Genomic DNA, 22467 nt, shown 5'->3' on the forward strand with positions numbered 1-22467 from the left:
CCCCAGGGAGGAGCAGCTCCCCCAGGAGGAGCCTCTGGAGCAGCTCCTCTGCTCATGTGGACCCTGAGGGATCATGGATGGGTTGATGCTGCCCCTGGCATCTCCCAGTGCCCAAAATCCCTGCTGTCAAAGTACCAGACTGCACAAAAAAAATCATCTGTGGGATCTCAGTGCCACAAAGAGCCAGAGCCAGCCTCAATTTATATATTCCAGTATCACTGTAGAGATCAAACTAAATATAGGCAAGGAGAAACACACCCCCAGTGCGAGCACTGCGCAGACCAATGGAGACAATGAAGTCACGGCAAGAAAAGGAATTAATCTAATGATCTTTACAGGCTCAGCATCCAGCAGCCCATCAGCTGTGAGGGGAAAGAATGATGAGGAGCTTGGCTGAACACAATTTTTCCACTCTCCTTATGGGCATTTCCAGCGTGTCCCTTTCTTTTGCTGCAAGGAGAGGAGAGGGGACTCTGAGGGTCTCAGCTGCAGCACCTCAGTGCTCAGGCTTGACAGGGTGAGAGAGCTGGGCATGGAGAAGTGAAGGCTTCAGAGAGAGCTCAGAGCTCCTTCCAGAGCCTAAAAGGGGCTCCAGGAGAGCTGGAGAGGGACTGGGGACAAGGGACAGGACACAGGGAATGGCTGCCACTGCCAGAGGGCAGGGATGGATCAGAGATCAGGGATAAATTCTCTGTGAGGGTGGGCAGGCCCTGGCACAGGGTGCCCAGAGCAGCTGTGGCTGCCCCTGGATCCCTGGCAGTGCCCCAGGCCAGGCTGGAGCAGCCTGGGACAGTGGAAAGTGATGGAACTGGAAGATCTTTTAAGGTCCCTTCCAGCCCAAACCATTCCAGGATCCATCCAAAGAGAAACATCTCCTCTTGAGATGATTATCAGCCAGAACCTGCCCCACCAGCAGCTTGGACAGGCCCAGTGCAGCAGCTCTCAGCAGAATTTAATGTTCTCAGGAGAAACAAAACTATTATATATACCATTATAATAGTTTATATATAATAGTTATTATATATCGTTTTATATATAATATATAACCATATATAATTTATATATAATGTATAACTAATAGTTATGTATTATAATAGTTTATATATATCTAATATTTATATTAGATATATATAAACTCTTATAATATATATTAGATATATAAATAATAGTATAATTATAATTTATAATAGTATAATTATATATTATACTTATATACTTATATATACTTATATAAGTATATATATTACTTAAATATACTTATAATTATAAGTATATACTTATAATTTATACTATTATAATAGTATAATGATATATTATACTATTATGTTATTGTAAATATTATCAGATCATACTATATAATACAATAATAACAATAATAATAATAATTTAGTAATAATAATTGTATATTATACAACTGTTACAATAATTATAACTATTATATAATAATGTAATACTCTCAGCAGCAAAGGCAGGTTTCTTTCTGCAGGGGCAGTTTGCTGACTGCTCTGCTGCTCTGGGGTCAGTGGGGCCAAGCTGGCCCCTGTCCTGTCCCCACAGCTCGGTGTGGAAGGGACAACTTGCCCTGTTTTTGCCAGGATGGAGGGCAGCTCTCAGCAGGAGTGGGACAGGCCACGATTCCCTTTCCTAGAAAGCTCCTGTCACTGTAGCCAGGTGTGTCCTCTTTGCAGCTCTCCCTGTTCACGAGGAAACAGCCAGCTCAGTCTGGCAGTTTGTCTTTCCTGGGCTGGGCTGAGAAGATGCTCAGAGCATCCCTGGGGGCAGCTCCTCTGGCTGGGCCTCCAGCCCTGCAAGAAGGCTGCAGAAATGCAATATTTTGTCAACTGCTCCATCTAGTGCCATTTCAGCAGAAAAAGCATCCAGAGCACAACGCTCAGAGCCGTGCTGGGGCTGGGCAGCTCTCCCTGCCTGGGCTCTGGAGTGGCTCCATGGGGATGTGCCAGCAGCCAGCCCTGCCCCTGTGCTTACCCTGCAGAGCCAGGAATCTTCACCCTGATTATCTCATCCTTCTTCTAGAATGGGACTGTAAACCTTTATATGGAAATATCTGCCCTGGAAAGCATAACATTCCTCATGAGCTCTTAAACTGCTCAGGAATCCCTTAGGTTGGATCAGGCTTGGAGCAACCTGGGGTGGTGGAAGTCCCTGTCTGGGGCAGGGGGTGGAATGGGATGAGCTTTAACATCAGTCCCAACCCAAACCATTCTGGGATTCTGTGATCCTAAATAAAGAGGGAATAAAGAGTTTATGCTACCACTGCATTTTCCCCTTTTTGTGCAGGAATTGGGAATAAACTTTGCTTCACCCCCACCAGACTTGGGAAGGCAGCAGAGCCCTCAGAGCCCACCTGGAAAAGGCTAAAAACAAGGTCAGGGTGACCCTTGTTCCTTTTCCATTTGGGATGCCGCAGAACACAGATCTCTCTGATTTGCTGCCATCCTAGAAGGTGCAGCTATCACAGGAAGGAGCATTTTGGGGAACAAACCCATGGCAGTGACCATGACCAGTGACAATGACCATGGCAGTGTTTAACCAGGACATCAAACCAGATATCCAGACATGTGACCCTGTGGGGAAAGATAATTAATGGAATTATGCATCCACGCTGAGCACAACTGATGTTATATATAAATATAAATATTTTATAGAAATATTTCTATATATTAAATATTATATTATGATATAAATATAAATATAAAACTGATGTTTTATACATGTGTGACATCAAATTAACTCTCTCCAGTGTTTCAGGCAGAGGGACATTAACTGCTCCACCCTGGCACAATCACTTTACCTCCACAGGCCCTGTGGATGTCACACTCCCAGGGTGGTAATTGCCATGGGATTAATTACAGGGAATTTAGGAGCATTACAGTGATTCGTCATTGCAGGATAATAAGGTGGAGTCCCTCACCTCTCCTGCTGGCCCCACCAGCCCAGCCACCACCATCACATCATAACCTGCTCATCAGATGGCCAAGAAATGCCAAGAGCCCTGAGATGGCTCCTGGTGCTGTCACTGCCCAGAGCAGGAAATTCCAGGTCTCTTCAGGTGAGGAAGCTGATGGAAGGACTGTGAACAGCCCTTGGCCCTTCTAAAGTAAGGCTCTGCCCCTTGAGTCCTGAAACCAAGGCAGGAGAACTCTTAGGACAAGAGGAAGCAGAGGAAAAGTTTTGCCAGAGCAGGTTTAAACTGGATATCAGGACATGCAACAGCTTTTAACATTGACTTAAATTAAAATACAGAATAAAACAAATGCACAACTACTTATGCAACTGAGCTTTATTTAGAACCCTTGAAGTCATAAAACGTCTCCTTTTACTGATCTACGTAAACAATACAATCAGGAGGTTTAATTGCTTTTTCCCTTGCACAGAAATGAAGTTTCAAACAAACCAGAACACCCCCACCCAGACAAGCGTGGTGCAAACTGAATTCTCTGCCTTGGCCCTGCACGTGGAGCATGGTCACTGGTTTATCAATTAGTTGCAATATAATTTTTTTTTTTTGGCAGTAATATATTCGAACACACAAAGTGCAAATTACAAGAAGCAGAAAATGTTCTCTCTCCTTCTGAGCAACGAGAAGTGCAAAATGTCTCATCAGCCCATAAATTCTATTGTTTATGTCTATGAACTGCATGTGCATCACAGGCTGATAAACAGCCATGTACAACTTCATGGATTAAATGTGGCAACGTCTCAGGGTGGGTACAAAAACACAGGACAGAAGAATCATTCCCTTTGGTTGATAAATCCCACACACTGCTGCTGAGGGCACCTCCTCACACCTCACCCTGAACTCCTGTGCAACCAGAGCAGTCTGTTCAGAATTCTCCAGTTTTCTACACCTGGAGACATCCCTGTGCTCTGCAATCAGGATTCCACTCACACCTCACTTGGCAAATCAAACAGGACACTGGGAATCCACTGAAAATGAGAAGTCTCTTCCAGGCACTATTAAGGGAATACCCACCAATGGTTCCAGCAGGCTAAATGCACTTTGTGATTACCTAGAGTTATGGAAAACTTTCCAAGGAAATAAGGAAAACCCTTTTCCATGAGAACTTATCACAGCATTCCTGTCTCAATGTAGTTCACCTTGCTTCAGGACTGGTTCCTGAATGTAAAATGGGGAAAATTCCACTCAATTACACAGAACAGCTGTACCTTTAACACCTCCCTGCACTGCTCAGCTATTATACTGCAGATTTTCAACCTTCTTTCCATTCAGTTCCTGGAATTTTTCACACAAAATGAGCAGCCAATTCTGACCCCACTTCCCCTTTCATTTCTCCCAGTACATCACCATTATAAATTATGCCAAATAGTTCCAAATCAGACTGGGCTGCTTCCTCCAAACCCCTCTTGCTCCCCTGGATAGAAGATGAACCCCCAATGCCTTGCCCTGCCAGGAACCTGCCTGCCAAATTCATCTGCTAAATCACCAAGGCCACACTCACATCATCACTGCTTGATGGCTGGGACATGCAATGAGGTTGGGAACTTGTGGCTGAATGTTCCTGCACCCCACCTCCAGAGTGGGACCAGCCATGGGAAGGCTTCAGACCCCAAAAAACTGTCGGGGGATTCAGCTGAGCTGGAGGGGGTTGAGGAGCCTCATCCCAAACTGCTGCACCTGGCTGTGGGAGATCATCCCAGCCCTGCCTGGTAGTGCCTGGTGTTACCCAAAATTGGCTCTGGCAGCCCAAAGAGAGGAGCATTCTCTGGGATCCATGAAAGCCTCCTCCTGCACTACCCGATCCTGGGGAGACTCTTGGAAATGTGCATCAGTTCGGTGGTTAGGATGAACTCCACTGAGCTGGAGGGACTGCTCACCATCACTCCTAGAATTACAGGATCACATTCCCAAAGAAAGCAAACTTTTTGTCTTCATTAAAGTTTCAGGATGAACAATTATTATGCTGCAGCTTGGCACGACAACAACTGCCTTTGTATGCGACATGCCTGGCATATATCAGCACATTTCTTCTTAAAAAATAGAATTAGAATAGAATGAGCTACGCTGTTGTTCATGCTGCCTAAATATCTGAAAAGGCTCAAACATTTTAAAAGCCTAAAAAAATAAATTTCCCTCTCCCCTTGTTTATTTTTCATGCTAAAGGCTGCAAATTGACACATCACAGTAATTACCTCTGACTAACTTCCACAGACCTACCCAAAGAGATAAACATGAGAAGTTCACATTTGACTATCAGACTTACTGTGCCGAGCACAAATAATTTCCCAGAGGAGAATTTGATATTTCATCATTTGGAACAGTGGTAATTTAATTACATTGCTAATGTTTTCTGGCATACTTGAAAGAACAATTAGCATAAGTAAATCACGAGTGAGATGACAAGTCACTCAGCATTTATTTCTGCCCCTCAGATGAGATCAGTTGATGATCTGAAATTCTCCTTTGTGTGCGAATTGATTCCAGGTTCAGCAGTCGCAACCGGGGTTCAGAGCAGCGGGGACAAAGCACAACGAGTCCTGTCCTTTGAAGTTCCTTAATTAAAACTTGTCCAGGGAAACCTCTGAAGCCACCAGAAGTCGAGGAGGGCGGGGAGAAAGGCTGGAAAGTCGTGGGAGGCTGAATGAAGCTGGAGACGCGCCTGGAACGCGGATCCAGGCTCTGCAGGGGCTGGGCAGTGTTTGACAGCTCTACTGATGGCCTGGAGAGCTCAGTGTGTCTCAGGACAGCACTGTCAGGGTCACTGTCCCCTTCTGGCGCTTCAGGATGGCCACGGCCTGGTCGTGGGTGACGCCTTCCAGGGCCTCCCCGTTGACGGCCACGATCTGGTCCCCGCGCTTCAGCCGTCCGTCGTCGGCCGCCGCGCCCTGCAACGGCAACACGGGGATCAGGGTGGCACCCCTGGGCTCCTGCAGCCTGGAATGCTGCCTGGAGAAATGGGGGATACAGCTCTGGGGATCCCTCAGGACCAGGAGAAATGGGGGATGGAGCTCTGGGGATCCCTCATGGCCAGGAGAAATGGGGGATGGAGCTCTGGGGATCCCTCAGGACCAGGAGAAATGGGGGATGGAGCTCTGGGGATCCCTCATGGCCAGGAGAAATGGGGGATGGAGCTCTGGGAACCCCTCATGGCCAGGAGAAATGGGGGATGGAGCTCTGGGAACCCCTCATGGCCAGGAGAAATGGGGGATGGAGCTCTGGGAACCCCTCAGGGCCAGGAGAAATGGGGGATGGAGCTCTGGGAACCCCTCAGGGCCAGGAGAAATGGGGGATGGAGCTCTGGGAACCCCTCAGGGCCAGGAGAAATGGGGGATGGAGCTCTGGGGACCCCTCATGGCCAGGAGAAATGGGGGATGGAGCTCTGGGGATCCCTCATGGCCAGGAGAAATGGGGGATGGAGCTCTGGGGATCCCTCAGGGCCAGGAGAAATGGGGGATGGAGCTCTGGGAATGCCTCAGGGCCAGGAGAAATGGGGGATGGAGCTCTGGGGATCCCTCAGGGCCAGGAGAAATGGGGGATGGAGCTCTGGGAACCCCTCAGGGCCAGGAGAAATGGGGGATGGAGCTCTGGGGATCCCTCAGGGCCAGGAGAAATGGGGGATGGAGCTCCCCCCGAGCGCTGCTGCCCATCACTGCCCACCCTGCCAGGGTATGTGCCCAGGAGACAGAGTTGGCTCTTCCCTGGAAAAAGGCTTGGGGAGAGACTGGTTCTGGATTTTATGGTCCATGGAGAGGCTTGTTAAATCAGCATTTAAATGTACTCCATGCCTCATGGCTGAGAAAGAGCTAAAAAAGTGGGGAGGAAAAGGAACCAAGCTGGGCGCTGCCCCCAGCCCCAGCAGAGATGAAGAAATGGCCTCGGGCTGTTCAGGTTGAACATCAGGATAATTTTGGTCACCAAAAGGTGCCAAGCATTGGAGCAGACTGCCCAGGGGAGCCCCCATCCCTGGAGGGATTTAAAAGCCATGTGGATGTGGCACTTGGGGACACTGGCTGGCAATGGTTGACATTGGTTGGCATTGACATTGGCTGGGGGCATGGCTGGACTCGGTGATCTCAGAGGGTTTTTCCAACCTAAAAAGTTCTGTGGCAGTCCTGAAAGCTTCCACAGAGCTTTAGAAATGGCTCCTTCTCCTCCAGATGTCTCAGGGAAGTTCTTTTGCCTAAATCCCAAGCCGTGCCTGCCCAGAGGCTGGCTCACAGTGTCTCTTTCTGCCCCACCTGCAGGAACTTCAGGTTCATTTTAGGATTTCTCAGTCATGCTCACATCTAGAGACTTGCAGCCCTAAGCATCACTTAAAAGGCACAATATTTAAATAAACTCAAATTGTAAAAATACCAGATGTTTGTGGTTTGAGCCCCAGAACAGCAGGAGCAGGAGATGGCTCCTACTTTACCATCACCTACCCTGGCACAAGTGACACCAGGTAGGCACAGAGCAAGCAGCTGCATGTGACAGACTTCACTGTTATTTTATGGCAAGAATCCCTAATTCCCACTGCTTTTCTTCCCTCCCCTTCCATTTCCACAACTTCCCTCGTGTGGCCATGCCTGACAAGTCTTGCTGGCTTGCTTTTAGCAGGGGATGGGTGGGAACAGGGGCATATCTCCCTCCTGCAAAATGCTGCATTATGATTCTTCCCCAGCCTCAGAGGCTGGAGCTCTCTGTACCTGGCAGGGACCCCAATCCCCCCAGATACTCAGGGCTGGGATCAGAGATGGGCTAATTCCTGTTTTTTCATCAGGACACAGCATCTCTGCAATTTCCTCACTCCTGCACAGTGGGGAAAAAAGATGCCTTCAATACCTCCTGGAAATCTCTTGGGAGATTTACAGATAGAAAACTGCCTTATAAATATTTTAATGTACAAAGCCAAGTTTCCCAAGTACACAGAGCAATTTTGCTGAGACAAAGTGTCTTGTTTCAGCCATCAGAAATATGAAATATAAACTGAGAAGCCAGCTATGAGTTCTGGGTCCACTCACAGCAGCCTACTCAGACAGTACATTTTGTTTTTTTGCTACATAATATATTAACCAAGCCCAATCTTAGGTTTATTTTTAAAGATAATACAGGAAAAAAGGCGAGAAAGCAAAAAAATAAAAGATACCTTGGCAAAAATAGTCTTGACATAAATGGGCAGGTCTCCATGGGGACTTCCATACCCCCCTACAATACTAAATCCCAGTCCATCAGAGCCTTTCTCCAAAGTAATAATCTTAGGCTGAGGTGCTCTGAAAACACAATAAATATCACTCAGATAAGCAGTGTCTGTCTCAGGAACACTTACACAGACATTTATCTCCCATGAGGTTTTTTTTCACACAGTCACAATCCATGACCCTTGCACTGGAACATTCCTGCAAAGCCCAGAGTTCAAAGGCTGCTCCGTGTGCTCCAGCTCCTCACTTAGAAAAAAATATTTGTAAGTACTGTATTATACCCACATGCCTGTGCTCATAACTCCAGAGCTCATTAGCTGGAGCCTGAACTCTTCAGGGGATTTCTCTGCCTACACTGAGCAAAGGAAGACTTTTTTTGGTGGAATTTAGACCACTCATATGAATTTACCTATCTCATATTTGAAATGATGTGTAATTTATAATTATTTAAAAATAATTATTTAAAATGTATTTTAAAGGAATTTATTAAAAATTAAATTTTATTTTATTTATTTTATTTAATTATTTAAATAAATTTTATTTATTTTTAAAATAATTGGGTGTGCAGAAAGAGCTGCTGTGGACAGAAGGTGGTGGCACAGCTGCCCAGTGCAGTGGTGGAGTCCCCAGCCCTCTGTGGATGTGGCACTTGGGGACATGGGGCAGTGCTGGCCTTGGCAGTGGGACTTGATGATCTGAGAGGGCTTTTCCAACCTAAACAATTCCATTATTCCATTGAATCCATTTGGCATCTTCCACCTCTCTAAAGGTGCAGCCCAAGCTGAGTAATATCTATGCATTTTTTAGGATATAAATCCCTAATTCTGCTTCATATTTTCACCTCCAAATTTCCCTGCTGCTTTGATATGAAGAAAGAATTCGAATCCTTTTGCAAAGCAAGCAGTTCTCCTTTGGGAGCAGCAATAAAACCAGTATCTCACACTGTAAGACCACAGAATGCAGCACAAAGAGCTCAACTTTTACACTCAACCCTCCTGAGGTAGGGCAGCAAAATAAATAGAGTGAACCACAGAATGAAAATGGAGAGCATAATGAAAATGATGAGTTGAAATGGAGAATAAGTGAATTTCAAAATGGTAACTGGGATGCTACAGTGAGAAAAGCACACGATGGAGAACGATGCATGGCAGGGCTGGACCTCCAACTTCCATCACCACACACAAGTGCTGCAAGCAGGAATTATTTTAACTGCACTTTTTGACTCATAAAGCTATAAAAATTGAAAAGACAAAGTCCTGGGACATATTTTGTAAGGTGTCTTTAACACCTCTGGCATCAATCTGCCAATACCCAATTATTTCAAATTGCTATGATCAGATCTCCTTCCAGGCAACGGCAAAAACACCACGTCAGCACAACATTAAGGAAGAAAAGGGATACTTTTGTCTTGAGAAACACCCAGAAATAGTGCTTGGAAACACATTTTGTGCTTATTTACTCAAGCAATTTCTGTCAGCAGGCGAAGACAGACAGGAGCCCACCATCAGCCTGGGGAAGGTCACAGAGCTTTCATTTTAAAGGTGATGGAAAATTAGAGAGAAGCAGTGGGAGAGACCTCCTTGCAGCCTTTCCCCAGCCCAGGAATCCCCCCCAGCTCTGCAGGAGAGCAGGAACTCACTCAGGATCCTCGGAGGGATGCTCAGAGGGCAGGCTGAGGCTGCAGCCCGTGGACATGCTCTCCAGCTGGCTGGCAATGGCACTGATGTTGGTGTCAGCCACCACCTGGGCAACAGGGATGCAAGGAAACACAGGTTGGAAAATCAGCTGCTGGCTTTTTTCCCCAAACAAGCTTTAAAACCAAGTTCTACTCTCTTAAATCTCCACTGGTTCCACACTTTCAGGTAAGAGCAGCCACTTTTCTGGGGGTTCAATGCAAATTTTGCTCTGAAGCTTCTCTTGCCCTCACAAGGTCATCACTCAGGCTCTGAGCAAAGGGGAAGAGTGTTTCTGGGTAATCCAGAGAAAAAGGCTTCTTTTCCAAGGAAAGAGAGCCAACACAACCTTTGGAAGAAACCACCACAACCTTTAAGGGAACACCAAGATCCAAGGGACCATTGGGCAACACCCTGAAATGCCTCAGAGTGGTTTGATTGATGAGAAGGGAACAAATTAATCCTTGGTTTTGACTTCTCTGAATTTTCAGCCTGAAAACAAACTGGATAATTCAACTTCCCAGTTCTGGGTCCTCTATTATTCTGACAACATCCTGAATGCTGCTCTGAGGGCTGGAGCACCTTTCTATGGAAAGGTTTCTATGGAAAGGTTTCTATGGAAAGGTTTTTCTCTAGGCTGGGAACACTGCGGGGTTCACCTGGAGAAGAGGAGGTTCCAAGGAGAGCTGAGAGCCCCTTCCAGAGCCTAAGGGGCTCCAGGAGAGCTGGAGAGGGACTGGGAAAAAGGGATGGAGGGACAGGACACAGGGAATGGCTCCCAGTGCCAGAGGGCAGGGATGGATGGGACATTGGGAAGGAATTCCTTCTGCGAGAGTAGTGAGGGCCCTGGCATTAACTTTATTTTTAATTCACTGATGCTGATTTTTTATTGACTTTTTTCTTTTTTTTTCTGGAAAATTTTCAAAGAAACCACCACAAAGTGGTTTGGATTTGAAGTATTTACAGCTGAAAGGGTATATATTTCCCAACAAGTCCACACTCTGGTTATCCCCTAAACTCCATCTCCCTCTGAAGGGATATTCTTCTCTGCCTGACATTTACTGCAGCACAGGAGTTCAGCTCAGACACAGTGAAGAACAGCCAGGAAGCACAATTCCAATATTTCCTCCAGCTATGGCCCTATTTTATCAAAGTGAGCAGGCACTTCTTCCACTCATTGCTGTGAACTTGGCTTTAAGGAAAACTTCCCTTTTCAAAGTAAGAAATTTGTTCTATAAATCTGTTTTAAATGAGTGCTCACAATTCTCCCATAGCAGTTTTTCCCTCTTTCCCAACCCTCTGGAGCCAAGAGGGCGATGGAGCCAGGAGAGGTTTCCATGCAAATTCTGCATCCCAGGACTGGGGTTCCAGGATGCCCCAAAGGAAGGGGGTCCAGCAGATGGGAACAGCACCTGGCTCAGCCAGCACAGACCCCACCAAGGCTCCCTTCCTGTGGCATCAGAGTAAGGAATTCCAGCCAGGATTTGTCAGGGGTTTTGTTGTTGTTGTTGCTCGATAAAAAACGAGGGTAAAACCAAATCTATATTCAAAAATCTTCAGCTGGCAGCAAGAACACATCAGAGTTCAACAACCTTGTAAAAAAGCTCCCCCTTATCTCATTACTACACCTGCAGAAAAGAAATTAAATTAAACCAAGGCATCAAAACAGCTGAGAGGGATGATTGTTCCCCTGAGACCTTAATCTGCCATTTGCAAACAGCATTTGCAAACTCCTTCCTCTCCAGGACGTTCCCACAATGAGCCTTTCCACCCCACTGAACACAATTATCTGACCCCTCAGAGCAGTGCTCCACCCTGATAATAAACAGAATTTCTTAATGGCACCCCACTCATGATGAGCACAGTGATAGGGCTGCTCCTTTTGGAAGGTTTTGGTTGAAAAAAGAGCAGTTTGGTGGTGGAGAGGTTGCTGTGCTTGCTGGGGAAGGGAACCACCGCCAGGCCTCGACACCACTCCAGGTGTTAAAATACAACACCCCACCTTCCTAGAGCAGATTTTAGATAGAGGCAAACAGCCTCTATTCTATCCCAATAAACCTCTATCATCTGAGAACAGCATCCAGCTCATTTTAATGAGGCAGAATGCTCAGAAGAAGAAAAACAGCCAAACTGACAGACCCAAAGGCACTTCCAGAAGCGGCTCTTTGACCCAGTGGCTTTTCTAGAAGCAGCTCTTTGTTTGTGTGAGCCACCCAGTGCCAGAGTGCCCCATCAGGAATATTTTTAAATCCATCATGAGGTGCAATATTGAGCTGTATTACAGCTTTCAAGATGAGCAATTTCGGGTTCTGCAGCAAGCTTTCATTTTCTATTCAGGGAACACTGTTGACATGAAAAGTGAAATTGCTCAACGTTAGCAACAATATGATAACTATAATTTAACAGAGAATCCTCAGCTGGTGTGAATCTGTGTGTTTCCTCTGACTTCAATGGAACTACACAAAACACCATCTGCTCTGGAACTGGCTCATCACTTACTGGGTCAGCAGTTCATGGACAGACAAAACAAAGAATGAGCAAGTCTCAAACTAAGTTTATTATCATTTCATTGCCTCTTTTTTCTTCCCCCCCTCACCCCTGTTTTTTATAGTCACATTTGTGTCATAATACAAGCAGGAAGCTTGCAAAAATCCCTCAGGATGAATTCCAATCCAAAATGCTGTGATGATAAAGGGAGTTAAGAGCAGATTTTAGTGGTGCCTTCAGCTCGTTTTCCAATTGTTGCAGTAATTCTGCAAACGAGGAGAATTTTGAATTCTAACTGGCAAGTATTTTCCCCATTTCCTTGTGTAAACATAAAAATAAACTATGGATCAACACAGTGGCAGGCAGCAATCAGAAGCAATGTGGCAGAAGATGTCCCTTTTAGCTACCAGAGAAACACAGCACTGACAGCTCTGTTTTCTCTCCTCACTGTTTTTATCCTTTACCTGATGAACAATCAGCTCCAGGCAGCTCTGTCTCAGTGATGATGCCATCATTTTTCCTAAATTCTGCTGGAATTTCTTTCAAGGACAAGGAAACCACCCTGTGGGTCTGTGTCTCATTACATCACAAGCACACACACACATTTTCTTGTTCCTAGTTAACTTCCAATTAAAAAAAAAACAAACCCCACAACTTGGAAGCTTGTTGATTTATCACGTGTGGCAACAAGTTATTTTGTTCCCTTTGTTATGCTTTTATAGAGCCATGCTCACAGCCTGTGTGAATGGCAATAAAGAATTTTTGAATGGAAATGATTTCTTGCTCTCCTTCTGTGTAATTCCCACCAGCAAAGCACCCTGCAATTCTGTGATGCCTTATGCCAGGGATGCTCCAGGTTTTTTTTTTTTCCTTTCCTGAATGCCATTTATCTACCCTGCTGCAGCTGCATGTTCAATTTATCACCATACCTGCAGGATAATGCTCCCATAAGCATTCTTTAGTAGATTAACTGCATCTGCATGAGACAGCCCATCCAAAGGTTGCCCATTAATGCTGACAATCCGATCTCCAACCTGAAAGTACAACAGCAATGGAAAATTACCAGCATTAGGGAAAATTAAAATTAAGAATGCTTAAAATTCCTCGTGAACTTGGCACTGCACAGTCATGCTTCTCTTTTGCAGGATCCCTTTTGTGAAGATTCTGCACTGCCAGTGATCATTTCCCATTCTTTTTTTAACACTAACAATATGATCAGAGAAAACAAAGATGGGTTGTACTTTGCTCTTTCTATTTGCAAGCAGAGAGGGAGGGGGATTTTCTCTGCTGTCCTCCCATCCAGAAAGGATTCATTTGTGTCTGAATGTGCAGACAAGTTCATATTCTTCCAAACCTTGTAAGCACGTGCTGAATGTTGTAGGGGAGAGAAGGAACTTGTGATATTAATCCAATTAACCTGGATGATTTCTTCTTCCTACACACAAAAATGATGTCGACCCTGCCATTGTTTAATTCCATCAGAGACAAGGCAGGAGTGTAGCAGCATGTCCTAATGAATCTCATGGGCCAAAGCACGTGGATCTGCATAACAAATTCTTTTCAATCCTCCTGATTCCTTGAGACTCTCTCCAAAGCTGGAAGTGTTCACCACGGCCATGGCTGGAAACCCACACGTGCTGTGGGTCTGACACAAGTGCCCTGTTTTGCTGTTTATTTATTGGGGCCTTAAGATAAACAACTCATCTCTGATCTGGTTTCTACCTGGCTGGAGCTCTGAATGATGCCCACCCTGGAGTTCCCAAAATACCTGTGGTTTCCAGAGGGCCTCTTGCTGCCCTGCCTGGGTCTGGATGAACACAGACATCCCACGACCACTACAAATGCATTTGAGCTCTTTCTCTTTACATCACTTTCCCAATATGGGCAGCAATTGCCAAGAGGGGAAGAGAAGGGCAGGTTTGCTTTTTGGGGTGGTTTTTGTGTGTTTTGTTTGTTTGTTTGTTTTGGGGGTTTTTGGGTGGTTTTTTTTTGGAGTTTTTTGGGGGGGGGCTTTTTTTTTTTCCTTCTTTTTTTTTGTTGTTGTTTTGCTTTTATATAAATAGAGGCAGAGCAGTCTATGAGAGATTATCAATGACAGCAGATGCAGAAGTGCTTGAGGCTTCAAGGGACAGGTGGGAGATGAAACAGGAAATATTAGGGGCCTAATATTTCCTAATATTAGGAAATAGCAGGGCCCCTGTACTCACTCTGAGCCTCTGTGTGCGAGCAGCCACTCCGCTGGCCTGGATCATGGCGATGAAGATGGGGATGTCTCCCAGGGGACTGCCCTTCCCTCCTGCTATGCTGACACCCAGGGCATCATATGGGCCCTGGAACACAGCAAAACAACCATCTGCAGCAGGGGCAGCTGGCAGAGTGCAGGGCATGGCAGTGACTGACTGCTCTGATTGGTGGAACAGGAGAAAATGGGTTTGACACACACATCTCCTAACCCAAACCACAGGCACACATCCAACCCCTGAGTGCAAACACAAATCATGCAGCCTGACTCGAGAGAAATGCTGAAGAAATGAACAATTTCAGTGGAAGGAGCTGGCTTTGTGAATGGGTAGAAAACAACTCACTGACCCTTGTTATCTCCACAGTCCTCGGGCCCATATCGGCGCCTCCTAATAAAGAAACAAACAATTAGCTTCTGTAATTAAGAGATAATATAATTAAGAGATAACACTGTCAGGTGACAACGGTCCCTTGCTGCCTAGGAAGAGTTATCACCAGGCAGGAATGGAGCCTTCCTGTGCCAAGGCAGGCAGTGAGGAGGAGGAGGAGGAGGAGGAGGAAGGATGAATGTGGTGTAATCCCTCCCGGTTGTCACCGTGACTCCCATTGTAGCCCAGGCACAATCTGTGGCACTGCAGCACTCTGCCAGCCTGGAGAACAGCCCTATTGTGCCCTCACTCAATTAAAGATTGGATTATTATTCCTAAATCACAGCGTCCTTGCACAAAGGGCTCTGGGAATGGAGCGGTTCCAGGGATCTCCTCTTCCCCTTTGTGCTGTGCTGGAAAATAATGGACAGGCAGGAAGTCAGGATGGTGTGTACCCAGTAAAAGGGTGTGGAAAAGTACTCAAAATACTGGGAAAGGAGAGGGAAAGGGAAAAGGAAAGGGGAAGGAAAAGGGGAAAGAAAAGGGGAGGGAAAAGGGAAAGAAAAGGGAAAGGAAAAGGGGAAGGGAATAAGGATTAGGGGAGGGAAAAGGGGAAGGTAATAAAGGTGAGAGGGAAAGGAAAAGGGGAAGAGGAAAGAAGGAACAGAGAAAAGAGAAGGAGGAAGGTGGGAAAGGGGAAGAGAAGAGAGGAGAGGAGAATGGAAAGTAAAAGAAAAAGGAAAAAGGCACAGAGAGACTTCAGAGCTCAATTCAAACTGCAACTTTTTCAGCCCAGCAAGCTGATGGTGTAGTCAGGTCCTGAGCTGTGCTACATCCACCCCTAACTCTATCAGCTTTAATGAAACTAGAAGGCTGGCAGAGTAAATCTCTTCCAAAATTCCATGATTCTTACCCCCCAAGCCAGCACTCCCCACGTCCATGCAGGTGTGCCTGGGCAGGGGGAGCAGGACAGCTGAGCTCTGTGGCACTGGGAAGCCCAGCCCTGGGACCCCAAAGCAGGCTCAGGAAATGCCCAGTGCTGCAGGGCCTGCCCAGACAGCACCAGGAAGGAGGCCCAAAAGCCACCAGGCTCCTGCAGGGCCTGCAGAGCAGCAGAAGAAATGTCTTCTCCTCCTGCACAAGGTCAGATGTGAGCAAAGATTCCCAAATCCTGGAGCCACTCTCCCCAGGCTGCTGCAGGTCATGGATTTTTAACGCTCTCTAAACCTGCAAACTGCAAACTGGGCATTGTGACTCTCTCATTACAAAACACCCCTTTAGGCACTCAAGAGCAGCAAAGATATAAATGAAGTGGTGGCAGCTTTATTCCCTGAGAAAACCATTCCTAATGTGAGAACCATGCCTGTGCTAAGGCTCTGACAAGGGGAATGGCAGGGCACAGGAATTCTGCACTTAAAACAGAGGGGCCATTCCTCCTCCAGCAGACATAAAAATAATGTCATCTTCTGGGAAGAGTTTGGGTCTAAAAACATCCGTGGGGCGTCTTTGGGGAGGCTGGGCAGGAAAGGCAGTCTTGAGTGCTCAGTTTGGCTTTCAAAGCAGCAGGGTACAAAGCAAATCCCATCAGCTGTTCTGACAGCTGCCCAGCTTGTACCTGAGCTTCTCTGGGATGTGTCTGCTGAGGATCTCTTCGTGCTGACAAAGTTCTGCAGGGTGGAGAGGACGGGGGCGAGCGCGGGGTGGAAGTGGCTGTGGACACTCTGCTGGCTCGCCTGAGGGTGAAAACAAAGAACAGAAACCCATGAGTCAAACCCAAAACTTTGAGCTTTAAACCAGACCTTGCGACAGATGGGAGCAGCTGTGCTCTGTGCCAGCCATGCTGGAAATGCCACATTGGCCACGCGAGTGCAAACCCCTCTGGGAGGGGGAACTGACCAAGATCTCCCCGTGGAGGTGAAGTCACCACCCCTGCAGGGATTTAACAGGTATGTGGACATGGCACTCAGGACAGGGATTAGTGCTGGGCTTGGCAGCGCTGGGGAATGGTTGGATTTGATGGTCTCAGAGGGGTTTTCCAACCTCAGTGATCCTGTGGTGCTGGCTCACAGTACTGTAGACCCTTATTCCACATTTATGTGTTGCTCAGGTCAGCTTTAGACAGTGCTCCCCTCTCTCAGCTGCTCCCTGGGTATCTCCAAGCCTCAGGAGAAGGGGAAATGATGGGCACCTTCCCTGTGGTGCTCCTGCATGCACGAGCATCCAGGAGGACAAACAGCTGCTCTCTCAAGTGAGGGGGGATAACAGGGACACCCATCCTGTCACCTGACAGGAATCTTTGCTGTTTTAGCTGAAAACACTGCAATTGCCCCTGCTCCTTCTATCTGCCCAAGAACCTCCTCTCATTTCCAGAAGAACATGGGAGATGACACAGGAGAGCCTCCAAAGGGAGAAGCTCACTCCTGCTGCCCTTTCCATTTCCCTCCTTTTCCCTCTCCCCTTTTCTGGCTTTTATCTTTGATGCCTTGTGCAGGCTGCCCTGGAGCAGAGGCTGGGCAGAGCTCCAGAATAAAGCAGGGATTTATTCAAAGCATCTCCTCCATGGATGCACCTTGGGCAGCACCAGAGCCCAGCCAGGGCTGCACCCAAGATGAACCAAAATGGCCCCAAAATGCACGGCCGGGCACGGGCTCTGTCCCTGGGATCAGTTCTGCTCCATTTGCACCTTGCAGTTCATTGTCCCATTCCAGCTTTAGCCCCTGCAGTCCCACCCTGCTTGTTTTTCTCTCTCCAGCCCACGGGGTTTGTGCTCTGGGGCTGAGATTTGGATCATTTGTCCTTGGTGCCCAGCTGGAGCAGGAATTGTTTTGTCTCCCTGCTCTGTGCACAGAGCTCAGCATCCCCTGATGTGAGCCCAGACCCACACACTAAAGCAGCACAGAATCTGAATAACATAAAATTTAAAGCCTGAGGCATCATATTCAGGCTCTGCCCTTCAAGTACACTCAACCATCAATTTAGGAAGTGCATCTGAACAGGTTCCACTGAGGGCCAGACTTTTCCAACTGAGCTGCCTTGTCCAAAACAAAGATCTGCTCCATCCTTGTCCATGACAGCAGAGATTTCTCCCCAAAAACCCATCAGCTGGTGACTCAAAAGCCCTGACACATTTATCCCACTGGCCAGTGTGCAGCTGTCAGTGACAAACACCAGGCACAGCACAGCTTCCACCCCTGGGTGCCAACTCATGGTCCAGTTAACAACATTTGCAATGCATGTGAAAGAAACCCCTGTTTCAATTTCCACTGCTCAAGGGATGCAGTGGGCCCAGAAAAAAGCCAAGTGAGGACAAAAGGTCTGGATGCTCTTGGCCAGCACCTTCTAAAGCAGAGCTTGCAGTTGGGCAAATCACTCAAGCTGGTTTGCTGCATCATCTGCCAAGATTTTTATAACTCTTGGAAGGGTTTTGGTGAGAAACATTTATTCAGTTTTCAAAATCACCAAGTCACTTCAGAGCAGGGAGATGAAGGCTTCTCAAACAACTCTGCATCAAGGAGATTAGGATTTCTTGTGCTAAAAGAAAGGCAGGATTTACCAGGCTCCTGCAAAAGCTTCTTATGCTACAAAAAAAGGGAGGTGATGTCATTGGATCTGAATTTTTACCTAAACTCACATTAGATATTATGGCATTTTGTTTCCCTTTCAGCTTGAGCTTTACATGGTAAAACCAGGTAGGTAATTTTTAGCTGCCACTTTTTGATTACCTTGCTCTTGCTAAGGCTTCATGTTGATACAATGGCCAAAACAAAATCTGACTGCTGACTTAATGCAATCAGTGCAATTTCCCTCTGTTACTTCACCTCTCCCTGCCTGCTGCATGCACTGCAGATGTTTCTCCAAAGTCAGTATTTTTAAAGCTGGGCTTAGCCCAGCTGTTCCCACATGGCTTCAGCCCCTCCTGGTTCCTCAGCACCTCCAGCCAGCCAGGGCCACTGCTGGCCCTCAGGAAGTGAAGAAATCCCACCGTGCTGTGATAATTTTGGCACCTTTTTGGGGCTGCTCATGGACAGAGCCCTTACAGACCTCCTTAAAAACATTCCTGCTTTAACTCACATCTCCCCTAAGCCTCCTATGGGCTCCTCCTCCCTGCTTCCAAATACAAACCCTTCTTTTAGCAGTGCTGGATCCCCCCATGTGCAGCTTCCCCATGGCAGAAAGGGGCCAAAGCCCCCCACAACCTCACCCTGCTGTGATCCCCTCTTTCAGACACTGGCACCTTAAACAGAATGGCAAAGCAGTTGATTTTCAGAAGGAGAACCCATTAAGAAGAAGTTTTCCAAGTCACTGTGCCTTGTTTCTCCCCCCTGCAATGCCCCAGGTTTAACACCAAGAATTGGTGTCTGAGCAGACTGGGGGGCACAGGGAGAGGGGAAAGGCCCTGCTCTGATTGAAAAATGAATTGTTGTCCTCGCTTCAGGTAAAAAGCAAGTGAAGCAGGAAATTGCTCTGTGTTTTCTTGGAGAGGAAAGCAGCTCTCCTGTGGTTCTGCTGGAAGACAGGCAGAGATACAGTTTGGTTTCATTAGCTCGTTTTGATAGACAAAACAGCTGCAGAAAATACATTCAGGCAGTTTTTGCAAGTCTTCAAACCAAAAATTTCTGGGCATCATCACTTGAGAAAGATATTACAGATTTTTGGTGTGTCTTGGGAAGACACTCCTTCAGCAATAAATACATTAACCAGCTCTTCTGCTCCATCAGCATTTCAGCTGCAGTTCAGCACTGAAAATTAGGGGGATAAAATGTTTTGTTCTCCACCCTCAGCAGTGTCTGTGGGAGGATGAGTTCCATGTGCACATCTGTGCACCATCCAGAGTGCTCTGCCTCTCACAGCTCCACTTTAAACAGAGGAATTTGTCACTAACCTGACTGTTTTGGGATGTTTTCCGTGATGACAGCCATGACCCAGCTCGCAATCTCCCAAGCTCAAGATGCACCAGGCCTTGGGCACACTTGGGAAAAAAACAAACAAACAAACAAAAAACAACCCACAATGTACAATTTGAGTAGACATATAATATTTCATGCTCTCCTGGAGAGAATTATGTTTATATTCAGCACCACAAGTCCGTGAAGAAAGCCACAAGGAATGTTCAAAACATGAACACTTGTATTTAGACAATACAAAAAGTGGATTTAGGCTTGTCCTGAAGGTTCCTCCTGGTTGCTGAATTTATTATGAATCTCCCCCTTGCAAACTGATGGCCAATTTACTCAGGAAAAAGAAACAAAAAACCCCAAACTCTTTAGGAGACGTTTGAAAAACCCTTCAGAGGCAAAATGCTGCAGAAAAGGGTGAATTTAACCCATATGGATCCAACTTAACAAAATACCCTTGCACCACCGGTTCCCAATTCTTAAATAGGTAAACTTTTGGCAAGGCACCAGCCCTGAATGGAAAAAGCAAGGAAATAATTAGCCTTTCCCCTGAAGAATGAAAGGAATCATGTGCAGAAACAGTGGTGGGGATGGCAGGGGGAAAGCCCTGGGGGCAGATGCGGCTTGGAACAGAAATGGGTCCTCAGCATGCACTGATGGCACTCGTGGCCATCCCAGCCCTGCCCTCTCCTCCAGCCCATGGAAAAAGGCAACTGCTCCCAGAATTTCAGGGTGAAATCCCTCCTGGCGGATGGGAAGCTGTGCAGGAACAGATTTAAGCTGTCATTTTATGCCTGCAGGTCAGCACAGCAAAGTTCTGGTTTGGGTCGCCTCTCCCGTTTCCAAGTGTTTTTCTAACACAGTTGCATTTTCAAATAAATGCCTAAATACTAAATGTGCCTTTGTGTTCCTGCTTCATATCATCCAATTCCTAGAAATACACAGAGAAGTGACTTTAAATGAACTTCCAATGAAATTCTTGTCTCAGTAATCAGCTGGAGCTGTCCTGTATATGGTAAATAGTACTTCAGGATAATTACCTTGCACAGTGTCAGTAACTGCAATTCAATACTCAGAATGTATTCTGTACTCACCTTAAGTATAGTGGCAACAGTCTCTTGTGAGGCATTTCTCATATCCTCCCCATTTACAGACAAAATCTGATCTCCTTGAATTAATCTTCCATCTAGGTCTGCAGCTCCTCCTTTAACAATGTCAGAGATAAACACTCCACTTCCATTTCTAACAATGCAAGAAGCATATGGCTAATTACACAATCCAATATTCTTTGGGAGACCAATTTAGATTACTTGCATTTAAGAGATATTAAAAGAAACCTGTGAGCAGAGGAAGAACCAGTTTTACACCCCATTCAGCTGCGTAAAAAATCGATGAGTTTTAAAACCACAGCATGTTTTGCTAATATTTAATGCTGTCTTTCCCCTTGAACTGCTAGTTCTGACTGTAGGATACAGAAAGATTTATGGAAAACACCATTTATATGAACAGAAGCCTGAGGTTTGGTTCTGTAATGGAGTTAAACTATCTCCTGATGGGACATGGGTTAGTGGTGGACCTGGCAGGGTTAGGTTAGAGGTTGGACTCAGTGACCTTGGTGGGCTTTTCCACCCTAAATGATTCTGTGATTCCCTGGTGTGAGCTGGTGCCAGATGCAGTGCCAAGATCTGGCATTTTTTTATCCTTCACCTGAAGCACACAACACTTCCCACCCTGAATTATACCTGGGTTATCATTTAACAAACTTCAGCAATTGGGCTCTTTCTAAGGAGGGGATCCCCACCCTGAAGGATTCAGGGGTAGCACAGGAAGTTCAGCACAGAAGCAAAGGGAGGAGGGCTGGAGACTGTGATTACCATCTGCAGGGTAATTTACATAATCTAAATTAATCACCCACCCCACAATCTGCTCACAACACCTGGGTTAAACACTGCCACCCAAAAAGTGCTGCAGAAGCTCTGCTGACCACGGGCAGTCAGGATAATGACATGGTGCTTTGTAATTGCAGAAGTAAATTATTTTTGGCAATGCAGGATGGCAACTCCAACACTGAACAAGTGTCGTGCCATAAATCTCTTTTAGCAAAGGAAGATTAAAACTATCAGTGCTCTGGTTTGAGTGATCTAATAGCAGTGGTTTAGAGATGTATCAGGAAAAAGTCACATTTTATTAGGCTGCTTTTACTTCCCACTGTATTCCTCTCCACAATTCCCTGACACAAGGGTGGAACCAGGACAGGACAAGAGGAAATGGCCTCAGGGGAGGCTTGGGCTGGATATCAGGAAGAATTTCTTCATGCAAAGGGTGGTCCGACATTGGCAGGGGCTGCCCAGGGAGGTTTGGAGCCCCCATCCCTGCAGGTGTCCAGGGAAGGACTGGAGGTGACACTCAGAGCTCTGGGTGGGTGACACTGGTCAAAGGTTGGGCTGATGACCTTGGAGGGCTTTTCCAGTCTCAGTGGTTCTGTATCTCAGGTTCTGCTCTGCAGATTGCTCTCTGCAGTGTGGCACAGTGCCCTGAGCTGCTCAGGGTTTGGGTCTAACTCAGCCTCCCATTCTCCACTGGCCTCAGTCCCTTTGAAATGAGCATGAGCTCAATCTAACTCACAATTTCTTCTGCAAAGAG

At 46.5% G+C, this 22467-nt stretch overlaps 1 protein-coding gene across 1 annotated transcript in view; it reads right to left on the minus strand.

Moving 5' to 3' along the window:
* Positions 1–3283: 3283 nt before the first annotated feature.
* PATJ (PATJ crumbs cell polarity complex component) overlaps positions 3284–22467 on the minus strand; it is a 138050-nt gene continuing 118866 nt past the window's right edge. The window contains exons 36-44 of the mRNA XM_066555697.1: positions 20919–21066; positions 19812–19898; positions 16545–16662; positions 14910–14950; positions 14528–14650; positions 13250–13354; positions 9800–9903; positions 8109–8232; positions 3284–5865 (exon numbers count right to left, since the gene is read on the minus strand). Coding sequence (XP_066411794.1) covers positions 5719–5865; positions 8109–8232; positions 9800–9903; positions 13250–13354; positions 14528–14650; positions 14910–14950; positions 16545–16662; positions 19812–19898; positions 20919–21066 — 997 coding nt within the window. The 3' untranslated portion in view covers positions 3284–5718. The remainder of the gene's footprint in view (positions 5866–8108; positions 8233–9799; positions 9904–13249; positions 13355–14527; positions 14651–14909; positions 14951–16544; positions 16663–19811; positions 19899–20918; positions 21067–22467) is intronic.

Source organism: Molothrus aeneus, chromosome 9, assembly GCF_037042795.1.
Source record: "Molothrus aeneus isolate 106 chromosome 9, BPBGC_Maene_1.0, whole genome shotgun sequence".
NCBI classification, from domain to species: Eukaryota; Metazoa; Chordata; class Aves; order Passeriformes; family Icteridae; genus Molothrus; species Molothrus aeneus.